General features: G+C 49.7%; 2 protein-coding genes across 32 annotated transcripts in view; one reads left to right on the forward strand and one right to left on the reverse strand.

Annotated features, from left to right (window-relative positions):
• LOC103541579 (ATP-binding cassette sub-family A member 17-like) overlaps nt 1-3,437 on the reverse strand; it is a 113,008-nt gene extending 109,571 nt beyond the window's left edge. For 4 of the 27 annotated variants that reach the window (XM_070568703.1, XM_070568700.1, XM_070568693.1 and 1 more), the window contains exon 1: nt 3,100-3,404. Coding sequence is in view for 3 of the 27 variants with exons in the window: in XM_070568697.1 (XP_070424798.1) it covers nt 3,100-3,165 (66 nt within the window). In the remaining 24 variants the exon portion in view is untranslated. Of the gene's footprint in view, nt 1-2,625; nt 2,834-3,099 lie in introns of those variants that run through there. The other 23 variants (XM_070568706.1, XM_070568704.1, XM_070568701.1 and 20 more) reach the window with 16 other exon arrangements.
• ABCA3 (ATP binding cassette subfamily A member 3) overlaps nt 3,397-15,090 on the forward strand; it is a 53,013-nt gene continuing 41,319 nt past the window's right edge. Inside the window, exons 1-8 of one of the 5 annotated variants that reach the window (XM_070568719.1) lie at nt 3,430-3,688; nt 4,989-5,142; nt 10,035-10,239; nt 11,227-11,461; nt 12,391-12,462; nt 12,646-12,910; nt 13,886-14,013; nt 14,710-14,875. In XM_070568719.1, coding sequence (XP_070424820.1) covers nt 12,409-12,462; nt 12,646-12,910; nt 13,886-14,013; nt 14,710-14,875 — 613 coding nt within the window. In that variant the 5' untranslated portion in view covers nt 3,430-3,688; nt 4,989-5,142; nt 10,035-10,239; nt 11,227-11,461; nt 12,391-12,408. Of the gene's footprint in view, nt 3,689-4,988; nt 5,143-10,034; nt 10,240-11,226; nt 11,462-12,145; nt 12,254-12,390; nt 12,463-12,645; nt 12,911-13,885; nt 14,014-14,709; nt 14,876-15,090 lie in introns of those variants that run through there. The other 4 variants (XM_070568716.1, XM_070568718.1, XM_070568715.1 and 1 more) reach the window with 4 other exon arrangements.

A 15,090-nucleotide genomic window follows, 5' to 3' on the forward strand; every position in this document is an offset into this window, starting at 1 on the left:
CACAGACCTAAATGTAAAACCTGAAACTACAAAACTTCTGGAAAAAAAACACAAGAGAGCATCTCTGTGACCTTGGCTTAACAAAAGCATAAAATAAAAATTGATGAATTGGACTTTATCAAAATTAAAAACTTTTCCTCTGCAAAAGACTGTTAATGGAATGAAAAGCCAAGCCAGAGACTGGGAGAAACTATTTGCAAATCACCTGTCTGACAAAGAAGCTGCACCCAGAATATATAAAACTGTCAAAACTCAACAATAAGAAAACAAACAATCCATTTTTTAAAGATGGGCAAAAAATTTTAAGATGCTTCACCAAAAACGATATATGTATGGCAAAAGAAGTCCATGAAAAGATGCTCAACATCATTAGTCATTAGGGAAATGCAAATCTGAATCAAAATAAAATACTACCACATAGCTACTAGAATGACTAAAATTTAAAAAAAAAAAGTGCTGGAAAAGTTACAGAGCAACTGGAACTCTTATATTGCCAGTGGCAACGTAAAATGGCACAGCCACTTAGGAAAATATTTTGGCAGTTTCTTATAAAGTTAAACATACACTTCCATACAACCCAACAATCCCATTCCTAAGTTTTTACCAAAGAAAAATGAACACTTTCAGAAGTAAAAATTTTATTTTTACACAAGAACCTGTACACACGATTATAGAAGGCTTTGCTCATAATCTCTCAAATATGGAAACTGAGCCCTTGCTAGGTGCTAAGCACTTTAAGTATTCTATGTTTTGATGTGTTGAATCCTTACAACAATCCCATGAAGTGGATACTATGAGATTCCCATTTTACACAAGGAAACCAAGGTACAGAAAGGTTAACCAAGATGTTAACAGCTGGAATTAAGTTGTAGGCTGTGTGGCCAGAGTCCATAACTGATTTTAACCACTACAATAAAATGGCTCTCAATCACTGAATGGAGTAGTGGACAGCCCTTGGTCTAGAATGCATCTAATTATAACATTGTTCCTATGGAAACAATTGGAGAAGCCTTATTCTAAAATTCTGCATTGAATACCAGGAACTTGGGCACTACTGTACAAAAAAATATACATAGGAGCTGATTGGCTCATTTTAAAAATGTATATACACTGTAGATATGTATTAATCTATACATATCAGCCAACTCGTGTAATGACTAAGTTTATTGCCTTTTGTAAAGCCATAAGGTTTATGAGTGTCATCATCCAGTTTAACTTTTGCCATCAATCTTGAGAAATGTCTGAGCCGTGGTAACCCCAATGGGTATACCAAGCAACCTTTCAGCACATGTTCATGGTATGTGAATGTGAGTAATTTACGTACCAGAGAGTGTTAGAGAGCCCAGGAACCTGAACACCTGGGTTCCAGTCTCCGCCCTACTGTGTGACTGTGAACAAATTATGACTCTTATCTGCCTCCACTTGCAGGGAGAACACTAGATGGAGTATCTAGGTTTGGTTTGTTGTTTCCATGGTGGGACTTGAGTAGAAACTCAATGAATTTTTCAGCAATTGTTGAGGAACATCAAAAGGGGCCAGCCCGCTGCGGACTGTTGTTTTTGTACAGGAGTCCAGAGCCTGCAATCTTCGCACATAACAATCTTCCTTTGCCAGGGACCTTCACACCCTCTCAGCTCACGGTTACCATAATTAGTAATAACTACAACAGCAGTCACCCTAACATGTTCAAGAACAAAGATGCAAAATCAGTACTCTCTGCAGCTGTCTGTCTTCATCTGCGTGGGCCTTCTTCCAGGACCCCCACCCTCACCTTCCAGCTAGGGGAAATTCTGAGTCAGCCAGCTGCGACCCTGGATTTGGGTATGGAGAACGGGGATCAGGTTTAGAAAGGGTGGGAAAAAACTGCAAGGTGCAATGAATTCAAGTTGGACATGGCAAGGATTAGTTCTGGAAAGAAAAAAGCTCGAGTGAGGAAGAGGCAGGCTGAAGAGGACCAGTCAGAGTCTGCTGACAGGCACACGCGCAGGGAGGGAGGGAGCGCAGGAGGCACGACGGGGAGAGGGGGTTTCTAAGACGTCTGCAGCACACGAACAGCCCACTCCCCCAGGCAGCCTGGACCCGCCTTCAAGCGCCGTTTTTCTGCCCGCTCCTTACAGAGCCCAGGCTGTGTAAATCTCCAGCTGTACTCACGTTATACTCTCATTTATTTGGCATTTACGCGCCAGGCATTGTAAGGAGCACTTGTGCATTTTCTCCTTTGACCTTAAAAAGTACAATACTTTTGAGCTTGGAATTATTACTACCGTTTTAATTTTAGGGATAGAAAATTGAGGTTCAGAAAGGCAAAATGACACGTCTACACTAGCTAAGGAGTCCGGTCAAGATTTGAAGGCAGGTCTTCGTGACTCTTTCATTCAACCAATATTCAGCGAGTGCCGCCTCTGTGCCGGGCATTCTAGGCCCCCGGGACTAGACAAAGTCCCTTTCCTCATGGAGCCCACTTTCTGGTGCGGGCAGAGGGAGCAAGAGCAAGCAGGCAAACACGCCGCCTCAGGCAATGAAAGGCGTCACGGAGGAGACAGAACGGCACATGGAGACGCTCGCCCACTAATCCACAGGCCTCTCCGGGCGGCAGGACAACCAAGCCCCCGACTCGGTCATTACTTTACGGTTCCCTCAGCCGTGTCCTGATCCCGGAGGCTCGCTGGGAGCGGGGCCGCGGTCGGCCGCCAGCAGGCTGCGCACCAGTTGCGACCGCTGCCAGCAACCGCCACCGCCGGCCGGGGGCAGCCAAGAGCGTCGGGCGGCGGGGGGGGGTGCGCCGCCGGCTGGGCTCGAGCCCCGGCGCTCTCGCGGACCTAGGGGCCGCCCCGCCCCCGCCCCAGACCCTCCCGCCCGGGGACCCCTGCCCGGCCTCGGGACCCTCGCTCCCTCAGGCGTCCCTGCCCCTGCCCCACGACCCTTCCATCCGAGGTGACCCCGACCGTAACCTGCGACCCTCCAGTCCAAGGTGACCCGACCCTAACCTGCGACCCTCCCGTCCGAGGTGACCCGACGCTAACTTGCCTGAGGAGACCCCAACCCGGCTTCGGGACCCCTGAAACCTCTCTGCCCTGCGCCCCGTGACCGTGGCCATACCCCGGGATGCCGGGCCTGCCTGCCCACCCCCACGGCTGGCCGTGTTCCAGAAAGTTCCTCGCCCATCACGGCGGCGGTCAAGGGAGCCAGCGCCCTCTCCGTGAGAAGAGGCCCCGCGGCGAACGAAAGACAGTGCTGAGGGGAACTGAACAGTCGGCCAACGCAGGTCGAGGTTCCAGCGACGGCTACTTCCGCGGCTCGGAAGCCCCTGTGTACCACACGACTCTCCTCACGGGTCCAAACCCTCGCCCAGGCCCGTGCGTCGCACGCCCCCTGCCGGCCGTGACGCTGGCGCGCGGGGCACTGCGCAGGCGCGGGCGGGGGCGGAGCGTCCTGGGGCGGGACGGGCACCCGCAGGGGCGGCCCACTGCGCACGCGCGAGCCGGCCGGCGCGCCCCCTGCAGGAGCCGGAGCTGCTGGGTCTGTCCGTCCGTCCGTAGCGGGTCGCAGGCGCCCCCTCCCCGCCTCGGCGGCTTAGCGGCTGTTAGCACCTGCCGCCGCGAGGCCTGAGCGGAGCCGGGGGCCGAGGGAGGGGAGCCCCCGCGAGAGGGCAGCACGCCGGCCACTGCCGCCCTGGCGCCGAGGGTCGGTGAGTGCCGCCGGGACCCGCCGCGCGCGCGCGCTCGTTCCCGGGGCTCGCGGCTCCGGGGCCGCCTCCCCACCCCGCTGCGGGCCGCCCCCAGCCCCGGCCAGCATGCCCCGGCCCCTCCTGCGGCCCTGCAGCGCCCCCGCCCCGCCCTGGCCGCGCCCTCCCGCGCCGGCCCAGCAGGTGCATCTCCCTCAGGGCAGGCCGCCCTGACTCAGGCTTCCCCTCCAGCCCGAGCCTCTGGGCGTGTCCCCTCCCCGCAGGCGACTCTCTAGAGCCGGCCCCCCTCGGAGAAACTTAACCTTCGCGGAGCTAGATTTCGCTGCGGAATCCTTTGTGGGGAGCCCAGAAGGGTGGACAGACATTTACCACATTAAGACCCGCTGGCATTCATCCAGCAGACACTTTGAGCACCTGCCTGCTAGAGCCACGCAGCGTCCCAGGCTGGGGAGCCCCGGCAGGGCCGCAAAGGATGCTGCTGGCTCATCTCTCCTTACGGAGATTCCCGGGGTGGATTGGAATGCTTCCCCATACCGGGGTCCGCCCTGCTCTCAATCCCTCATTCGCATGAGCCTGAGAATGGGGGTCCAGTGGTCCAGTGTTAATGGTGGAAAGTGGGGGACAGAAGGAAGGGAACTCCTTGTCTAGGCGGTGGGGTCCATGGTCAGTCTATGTTTAGTATGAATTCGTGTTTAGGCATTGGCTCTTTCTGGCAGTAGACTGTAAGCTTCTTGAGGGCAGGGACTGTCTCCTGCAGGAGGACTTAGGACAGATGTATATTTGTTGCATGAATGCGTGCCTCCTCCTCCCTTCCTTGGACGTTGACTCATTAAAGCAGTTTCCTCATAGGATTATTTCTGTTTGTTTGCCCCTTTTCCTCCTGAACTTCAAGCTCCCTGGAGGCAGGACTGGATCCTGTAGGGACTTGAATTCCCAGCACATAGCTAGCACCTGGCACATGACACACACTCAAGAAACACTGGTTACATGAGTGGCTGAGACCATGTAGCAGTGTGGAGACCCAGGCAATGTGCAAATGGGAGAGTTAGACTCATTTTCTCCCAAGCAACTGTATCATTAGATTTAGAACGTTTCTGTGCTGCCTTTTGTAAACTTGAAAAGATTAAGGCTGCTCTCCTTAAGAAAGTTTGTATCAAGGGAAATGTAAGAGAAAGAGAAAATAGGTAAAAAGGGACACCCGGGGCATCGCCTTCCCCTTTTCTTAACTTCTTAGAGAATTTTTAAAAATTGAATGCTTGCTTGTTATATTTGACAAAGAGGATGACACCGTTCTTTCTCTAAGGTGATCGATCTGCCACCGTTCTGACGAGACAGCCTTTTGGAACAAGAGAGGGTAGCTCAAGTTGTTGTTAAAAAGACACTAGTCTTCCACAGTGCATGTGCCAAGCAGTCTTGTGGGAACCTATTTTGACTTAGTCCCCACTGGGAAGGCCCAGGTAAGACTCCCTAGTTGACAGTTTCTTCTCCAGCCCTACTTCCTGAGATGACAGTAGCCTCCTCTCGTCAGGCCACGTTGAGGTGGCGTCCCACATCCCACAACTAGAAGGACCGGCAACTAAGATAAGATATACAACTGTGTACAGGGGGGGTTTGGAGAGATAAAGCAGGAAAAAAAAAAAAAAAAAGATTGGCAACAGTCGTTAGCCCAGGTGCCAATCCTTAAAAAAAACAAAAGAGCAGAACCTCTCGACCCTGGCTGCACATTAGAATCACCTGGGAACCTAGCCTCTCCATAGGTGGGCCTCTGACATCAGTTTCTATCTTAAAGCACCCCACAGGATTTCATTGTGCAGCCAAGACAAGAAATCCTGAACCAGGATTGTCAGTGGCTGCTTCACAGTGGGGTAGGACTGGGCTGGGAAATGATAGGTAGGATTTCAGAAAGTAGAGACAGGTCTGGTGGGTGATATTCCAATAAGGCAAAACCACAGAAGGCCCAGGCACGTGTGGGAAAGTATAAGGTGTGTCACTGCCTGTCCCCCCAAGTGGCTCAGAGTTGTTTGCTGTGTTTGAAGAGATTTGGAGTCAACAGGCAGACAGGCATCTTTGCAGGAGCTGAGTAGTAGGCTTGCTGCTGCCTTGCTTCTGACAGAAGAGCCATGGTTACCTCTCCCCGGGGATTCTCCATTGCCTCATTACCTCATTTCCTGCACCTAGAGAGCCAGAGCAGCTAGCAGGATGTGGAATGGGACCGAGGCTGCAGCAGGGGTTAAGAAAGCCAGCAGCTCAGATTTTGTGGAACTCTCTCCTGATAGCCACCTTTGGACCACAGCTTTGACTTTAAAATATACCGCACCAACCCCTGCCTAGAGCTTCAGTGTGAACTCAGAGCCATGTGATCCTGAGGAGATGGCCAGCCGATGCTGGGCAGAGAGGGTGGTAGTGTTGAGTGTGAGACCAGCAAACTGCGTCTCCACCTGGGCCTCCCAATGCAGATGACCACAGCCTTGAACTCGGCCTCATGGGGCTCTCAGACAATGACTGAGGCTTGTGGATTTTAACCCACCTCGTCCACACAGGGGCCACTTGTGTAAATAAGTCATCCACAAGCTTTTTTCTTATGCACTGTTGTGTATGAAAGAATTTGAACATGCACCCCCGTGTATTTTATTTACTTATTTATAAAATATAGAGCCATATACTACTGTCCTGAGTATTATGAACATAGAAATATACACAAATACAGACCTTTTAAAGGGATGTGAGGCAAAGTGAACATGATTAAATCTTCTCAGTGTATTAATGATACAAAATCTATTATACAGATGTGTGCTATTTCTAAAAGGAAGCCATGCGATCAAGTCTACATCCCATTTATAAATTCTTAGTGAAACAGGCCCAGCATTTGACGGTCTGGTTCTGAGTTCTGTTTCTTTTGGTTGCCAGTTCTTGAGGCGTTCGCAGGGAAGTGCAGTGCGCCTCATGAAGGCACATGGCCTCTGTTGTGACTCCGGGCACTTGTTTCTCAATCCCACTCACCAGTCATGCCAGGCGTCTTGAGGAATTTGGGCTGGTAAATGTTCTGGGGCTGTCAGCCAAGGTGGGAGTTCTGGATCCCAGAGCTTTTGGTGTGCAGGTGTCAGTGTTGGCGTAGACAGTGCTCTTGCAGCATCCTCGGCAACACAATCATACAACTGTGGAAACCTCTCTAAACACCCATTTTCATAAATGCTCGGTTCTTGGCACAGATTATTTTGAAAAGCCATAACTCTCACGCCTTGCCACCTTTTCTTTGAAGGAGAGATTTGAGTGCATTGGCTTAAAAGAAATAAGCTAGCTGACACACCGCTGCAGTCATTTGTCATTGAAAAAAAAGTCTCCAGATTTGGAACTTTTCATGAAAGAAAATATCTATTTCCTCCTTAAGTTCTAAGTCACTAGATAACCAGTGAACTGCCGTGTCACAAAAGGTATTTACAGTCCCTTTCCAAATCACTACAAAGTATTGTAAACCTTCGGCTATTTGAGTCTTTGTTTTTTTAATGGCCACAACCATGATATCTAGCAGCGTGTAAACTCCAACACATCTGAGAGGCTTAAAGCAAATGAGTGGGTGAGGGTCTGCCATCACCCCCGTGTCCTGGAGCCCATCCTCCTCTGTCAGGGGGCCATGACTGCTGACCACAGGCCAACAAGAATGCCACGCTCTGTCCATGTAGTCAGTATTAGTAAAGCCAATTTTTTCTCATTTTTAAAGAAAAATAGGTACAATTTCTCACCATTCCTTTATTCTAGCAGCTTGTCTTGCTCACCCCACTTGGAGACCAGTAGTGGGGTTTGGTGGCGGGGACCATACTCTATAAATGTGCCTGCTATTTCCAGCCTGTTTTTTACAGTGTTTATTGGTATTTGGACACTTCACCTGCAGAATCCATTGAATTAGATGTTTTCACATATTACTGTGCACCCCCCCCCCCCCGAAAAGAAAGATCATGTACTAGGTAAAAGATTAAGCAAAACAAACACTCCCAAGCAGCATTACTGCACATTTGGACACGCCCCCTTCCCCGCCCCAGCTCCCTTCTTGGCTCAGCATCCAAGACCTTGGGCAACTTCCCTTTCTGGCTCATTCCCTGCTGCTCCCTCCCCAGCCACTCAGAACTACTTGCTGTTCCCCACACACATTCTTTCACTTCTCCATGATCTTGTGATGCCCTCCCCACTCCAACTAACAAGAAACTCCAGACCAGTCTCCCATGTCATCACCTCCTCCCGGGTGCCTTCCCAGAACTCTCTGTCTTACACACACACACGCACACACACACACACACGCAATGATTTCCGATCTTCTCCAGAATCTCGTGATGCCTTATTTGGCTTCAGTCATAGCAGTTACAGTACATGCAAGCATTTTCAGACTGCAACCTCCTTGGATTGAGAACATTGTGATTTTCATTTCTAAATCCTTGGTACCTGGGACAAGTGCCCATCCTACAGTAAGCACTTGGCAAATGTTTGTTGGATGAATAAATGCTTTTTGTCTTGTGTATCCAAAAGGCCACAGATTCTACTGCAGACTTTAAGTACCTATCATGCCTTCTTTAGCGTCTACACACATAGACCATTAAGACCACTGACTCCTGTGGATTCCCCATGTCGATAAGGAAATGCCTTCCTAGCAGACACGGGTCCTCACCCACCTCGGTCCTCAGGAAAAGTGCCAAGTCCTGGCCAGTGCTGCCAACAAGGCCATTCTCTATTCACCCTTGTGCTAAAGAGGCAGAGCTGTGGTTGTCTGCTCTGTGTCACGTCAGGAGGTCCACCTGTGGCTTTATTGAGACCCCCCCCCCTCCTTCCAACCCATGCCTTCTTCCAGGCTGTGCAGACTGAGGCTTCCGTGGAAGGAGATGCACCGAGCTCGGGATATGACAGGAATACATGATGTAACACGGTGTGTGCCTGGCACCAGGACCCTGTCCACTTCTGCTTGCTGGTCTTGAGGCCTGCTTGGCAGTGACCCCCCTAGAAGTGTTAACACCATTCTGTTCCACATGTGCAGAAATAAAAACTTCTTTTGCATGGGGACATAAAAATTGGAGGTCATATTCAAGCCCATAATGAAAAAGCCCACAGATAAACAAGTGGAGGTGTCTGGACGCCTCACGATGCCCTGAAGAGTGCCACTTGAGCGGTGGGCTCCTGGACAACCACGGCTGCCCGGGAGTGGCACAACCCATAGCTCTTAAACTAACAAAAGTTGCAGGAAAAACAATTTTTAGAGGAATCCTATGTACCATCAGGAGAGTTCTCAGAAATCAGTAGCCCACAGTATGCACTCACTCTGGACCAATTCAGCTTCTCACATAAAAAGCAAACATTGAAATACTCAATGATTTGTGTAACGTTTAATATTTTAACAGTAAGCAAACAAGTGTTTTAGTAGGAAAAAAAGCTTTCCCTTCCTTTCCTGGTGTGGGAGGAGTGAAGTGAGACTCTGCAGGGGAACGTTCTCAGATGTACCCTTGTAGGGCGGCGGTGGCAGCTTTGCAAGAGGCCCAAGCCCTAGTGTTTGTGTTAGAGTAGATCGCGCTTGGGCTGGTTCTGGATCTTGGCCATCTCCACTTCTGGGGACTCTCTGGGCTGCAATGTCAAGTGTTTTAAGGAACTTTAACTTCCTTTCCTCGTGTACATTTGCTTTCATAACCAGAAAGCTTTCCAAATTTTGTAATTCTGGGAATCTCCTCCTTTAAATTCCTTTTTGCTCAAACAGAACAGATGCAAGTATAGCATTTGGTGAGACTTCAGATAAAGCTGGGCATGCCCAAAGCAGCAAGCTGGGTGCTGCCGGGGGGGGGGAGGGAGGGGGGAACAGAAATCAATAAAATACCTGTTAAGATGGTAGGTCTCCAGGGGTGTTTTTTCCTTTTGATTTCTAATGTTATGTTCTAGGAACAATATATACAAATTTTATAAAGATGTTTACCGCTTTTAGGATACACAAGGGTGTAGTGGTGTCATTGTAAAAACACGGACTTGGGAGTTCAAATCCTGGCTCTGCAGCTTTCTTGCTGTGTAATCCTGGGCCGGGTACTTCTTCCTGGTTTCTTCTTCCATAATAAGGTGATGATCCCAGAAGCCGGGGCTGGATTTGGAGGCTCTGTAGATATAAAAGTGTATAATGTGAAGGCTTCCTGTGTTTTAATGTCCCAGGAGAGAACAAAGAGCCACCCCTGCAGTCTCTCTTTTCCTAAATCCACGTTTCTTTCTTATCAGATCTGCTCTAAGTAACAGACTTGAGATCTATTTTGCTTTTTGATTTTCTGACTTGGTGAGAGGTGTTTTATGATTATTTTCAAATTATGCTCAAGCGTCCTCCATTTGCCTGAAGGTACCGGAGAGTCATGCCAGCGAGCCCCACGCTGCTCCTGATGTCCTGTGAGGCGTCAGTGCTCCAGAACCCCAAGGCCGCCCTGCTGCACTCGAGAGGCCTGCCGGCCCCACCTCTGAGCCCTCTGGGCAGGGCCGCCTCCTCCTGGCCAGTCCTCCCATAGCCCGGAGGGAGACTGCAGCCAGGAGCTTCTCCCAGGACTCAGGTCAGTCTCCAAATGCTGCCCTCCAGCCTCAGCCTCATGGGAAGGTAGACAGATGGTCTGTCTTTCTGCCCTCTCCCTACCCTGGGCCTAGAGAGACAGGATTAAGCATGAGATGTGTCCTTTCTTGGCCAGACTTTTCCAGGAAGGGAAGTTGTCTACTTCTGTGGCCAGAAGTCTTCTTTGAACTGTGACCCTTTACATTCCCCTCTTGGCAGAGGACGAACGTTCATCGCAGTCATCTTGGTCATCTCGGTCAGGCCAGGCACCCGTCCACCTATAGTGGGGGTGACCAGCCTCAGCTAGAGGCACTGCCTTCCCCTCTTAGACTAAACCACTTCCAGAAAGCTTCCATAAACCGCAGGCCTTTGTGGGTATCATTAAATCTCTGCTCGTTTATCAACTGTCTACAACTGATTTTAACAGTTTTTCCCCCTTGTTAATTTAAAAAGAATTTGGATAATTTATTAAGTTGCTGCTTAATAGAGCTTCATTATTTTAGCTTTAATTTCTTTACTTTTTAACCAGGTGGTTAATTAAAAGCCGTATTTTACATTAACTTGTAAATAACCTCTTGCAGTTGTGTTTCCTGCAAATATTTATTGACTACCCTTTAAGGCATAAATTTTGAGTAAGTGTTATTAGACAGATATGGACAGACACATCTTTTTTTAAAAAGTAAGAGTTTAATTTCAAAAAGAAGTTTAATGGAAATGATCTGCAACTGACTGAAGCCAAAAGTAAAACTGGCTGTTTTAGAAAACAAATAAGCTCTCCCTCTGCGTGCGCTGGGTCTCAAGGTGGGCTCTTTGGACAGTAGTGTTAGCATGTGTTAACTGATGAATGACTTACTAGCCGCTCGTGTGAGTTTTCTGTGCTGGCTTAACCTGCCTAGTGGATGGTGTTGAGTCAGTATCAGCCTGAACATGGAGTCGATCCGTTGAACTCAGCTCCTCTCCTGTGAGTCACGGTGGCCTCTTCCCTTTGAAGGACTGTGAGCTGTGAAGGGCTCCTCTCGCTCCATCTGCATCCTTGGCCTGTGGACAGTGACCAGGAGCTCTCCGGGGCCTCCCCTCCTCCACCACCCTTGCTGCCCACCTTAGGTCGGAGCAACCTGATCTTCGCCTCGGCCTTCATGCCCACAGCTTCTGGAACGTGGTGCTTCCATGTTCTGGGCATCGTGGGGTCTTCCTGAGCTAATTCAGACCACCTCCTTTTCTAGCAGGTTAGCAGCTAATGAACTGTGGACTCAGTGTCTCTCCTTCTCACACTTGAAATCTAGTGAAATGGATTTTCTAAATTAAGGGAGACCTTCATAAACCTCCGCTCTTGTTTCTGCTGTCACTTATGTTTGGTAATCTCTCAGCAGACTTTCCCAGCCCTATGTGCCAGATTTAAATGTAACATTCGTACGTGACATGGGATAGTTTTCTTTGGAGGAGAATGACCCCTCTCACGTGGAGGCTCACATCACATACCAATACCCATAATTGAAGCAGGTAAAGCTGGTCCTTAGAGTTCAAGGCAGGAGAGCACATGCCATCATCTCACCCACCTGTCTGCCTGCCCACCCACTTGTCTTGCTCCCGGATAAGCAAGGCCAGTGAGGGCCCCTGAGGGGCAGTAGGCCTCCAACACAGGTCTCTCCTCCACCTGCCCCCTACGGTCCCCTCCAAGTCTTAGAAATCACCCCACAGCCAGGACACTAAGCTGAATTTCCTTCCAGTGCTTCCATGATGGTTGAGAGTAAACACAGTCAAGGAGGGGAATTCCATCAGCCTGAATATTTTGCTAAGAAATAGCACATTCATATGAGCTACAGAGAACATCTGAATACTGTTTATCAAATGATAAATACCCCTCCAGCTGTCATGTTGCATATAAAAGCCTGTTGTTGATCTTCCATTTCAGGAAGGAACAAAGTCAGTTTCCTAAAAGAGTGTATGTTCTTTGTACAGAATAGAACTGATGTCTTTCTCTCTAAGGTGCTGTTTTGAGTTAAGGTGGTACAAAGAAGGTGAGGAGAAACACAGAGAGGAGGGCACAATGCTCAGCAGAACATAATCTTCCACGCTTTCCCCTGCCCTCCCCCAAACACTCACAGTTTACGTTTTCATCACACACCCTAACTTTTTGTCTTTGGTCCATAACCAGCGTCCTTCCAGCGAGAAGATGGCAGTGCTCAGGCAGCTGGCGCTCCTGCTGTGGAAGAACTACACTTTGCAGGTAGGTCTGACCCTCGGGGACACTGTGGGAAGGAGGGGGTGCCCATCGTGGGCACGGTGGGAGGCAGGGGCTCAGGGCAGAAGAGGAGGCTGGAGGAGGGGACAGCCCAGAGGGAGGGGGCTCTGTGAGCCTCGTGCCTCTGCCTCGCACTCCGTCAGCGTGTGCCTTCCATTTCTCTTTTAGAAGCGGAAGGTGCTGGTGACAGTCTTGGAACTCTTCCTGCCCTTGCTGTTTTCTGGGATCCTGATTTGGCTTCGCTTGAAGATCCAGTCAGAGAATGTGCCCAACGCCACCATATACCCTGGCCAGTCCATCCGGGAGCTGCCCCTGTTCTTCAGCTTCCCTCCTCCAGGAGATACCTGGGAACTTGCCTACATCCCATCCCAGAGTGTTGCTGTGAAGACTGTCACAGAGATGGCCAGAAGGACACTGGTGATCAACATGAGAGGTGAGGCGATATCACTGTGGGGTTCAAGGCCCAGGAGGCAGGGAGGAGCCCGGGTGAGGAGCCACACCAGCATCCAGACCCAGCATCTCCTGGCTGGCCATGTTGCTCTGGGGAAGTCCCTTGATTCCGTGTCATGTCTTATAAAACGAGGACCAGGGTTGTGAGGGCCGCGTGAAGTAAATGTGTGACAGCTTTAGCAGCACGGGGCTCTGGAATCTCACCTCATTGTGTGGAAATAGGCATCCATATTCCCAAGGAGAGCGCTTTAATTACAAGGGCAAAGTGCATTTTGAGTGCACAGTGCCAGGAACCTTTTCTGCAATGTGGTTTTGGGAGGACAGCTCTAAAAAAGTCGTTAGGAAACCTGTTGAGGGACACTCCCAGTAAACGTGCCAGTTGCCTTTTCTAGCTCTTTGCTTTCAGGATAAAAAATATTACCCCTCTTTTTCCCCCTCTTGATTTTGGCATATACTTCCTGTGACTGGTTTAATTCAGTGCAGCAAACACTTCAGGAAAGGTCCTCGGTCCCTCACTAAGTGATTACAGTAAAACCCTTTATGTCGAATGGTATCTGGGTGATAGAGAAACAGTTTAATAAACTATACTTTAGTGTTTACTTGAATTTTTAAAACACACTATTATGGTTGTGAGAAAGAGAGGCTGACCCTGACCGCAGAACTTAGTGTAGGGGGCCGCCTGCATGGAGGAGGGCTGTAGACTGGGCGTTGCCGCCAGCTCTGCTTCCAGCTCTCACCAGAAACCCAGGGCCAGCTGGGATGGCCAGGTTCTGCCCGTCCTCACAGCAGCCTGTCTCTCTGCCAAAACAAAAGCCTCCTCGAGTCTTAGGAAAGGTTTACAGAGCCCTAGAGAAACTTGTCAGTTTGCAGTCTTTTATCTGAAAATGACCTGAAACGTCCAGATTTTTCAAGTGGAGCAGACAATTGGGCAACGCACGGCTCCGCTGCTCTCCCACAGCTCGCGGCTTTCGCTCGGAGAAGGACTTTGAGGACTACATCAAGTACGACAACCACTCCTCCAACGTGCTGGCTGCCGTGGTGTTTGATCACGCCTTCAACCACAGCAGGGACCCCCTGCCGCTGGCGGTGAGGACCCTGGCTCCTTGACAAAGCCGCACGTCCTCCCCTCTGAACCAGTTCAGCCGGGAAAGTGCTCTGCTGGCCTGGGAGAGAATTCCCTACTTTTCTTTGGGACAAGTATCGCCATCTGGGTCCCCATGGAGGGAGCTTTGGTGACATTTTAGCCCATCAGGCCAGACAGTTTAGAAACCTCACCTGCCTGAAGAAAGTGGCCCTAGACTGTCACTGCAGGCCCCTTTATGTCCTCTCATATGAAAGGTACTCCTAGTCTCCAGGCCTCTTTGGATAGAGTCAGAGAGGATGGTTAGGAAAGTAGCAGATATTTGGGACTTGAATATGATGTGGCACTAAAATCTCTGTTAGGTATTTAAAACAAACAAAGAAAAAGAAAGTTATTTGCCTGCCAGATGACATTAAGACTGGGAAACTATCAAATCCCTCAGTGTTATTTTGGTCACCTTCCACCAATTATCACCAATGCCATGTTCTCAGAGTTCACATTGGCAAGAGAAGGGTGGCGAACAACACCCCAGAGGTGCCCTGTGGGGCTACCTGCCCCACTTACTCTGACATTCTGAGGCCCTGTAGACCTTGGTGGGGGCTGGGAGAGTGATGGGTTCTCAGTAATGAGAGTCCCCTGAACTCTCATTTGCTTTCTCTGTCAGGATCCCTCAGAGCAGTTGATTCTCTTTGTTTCCATAGGTGAAATACCACTTACGTTTCAGTTACACACGAAGAAATTACATGTGGACCCAAACAGGCTCGTCTTTTCTGAAAGAGACAGAGGGATGGCACACCTCTTCCCTTTTTCCACTTTTCCCAAACCCAGGACCACGGGAACCTGCATCCCCTGATGGCGGAGAACCTGGTGAGAAGCACGTTTAGTGGCCGCGTTACCACCTGAGGTGCTGACTGGTGATAATCACGTGGGGGGACCTGTCTTGCATTTCTCTGCAGAAATGCTTTTCAGGAATATTTGACCTTCTTCTTTGTAGGAGAAGGAAAAAAACATCCAGTAAAACTGGCTTCTGAAAGCCTAGTCTTTGAAAACGGCAGAGGCATTCTCCCTATTTCCTGGAAGAC

Source organism: Equus przewalskii, chromosome 12 (genome assembly GCF_037783145.1).
Source record: "Equus przewalskii isolate Varuska chromosome 12, EquPr2, whole genome shotgun sequence".
Classification (NCBI taxonomy): Eukaryota; Metazoa; Chordata; class Mammalia; order Perissodactyla; family Equidae; genus Equus; species Equus przewalskii.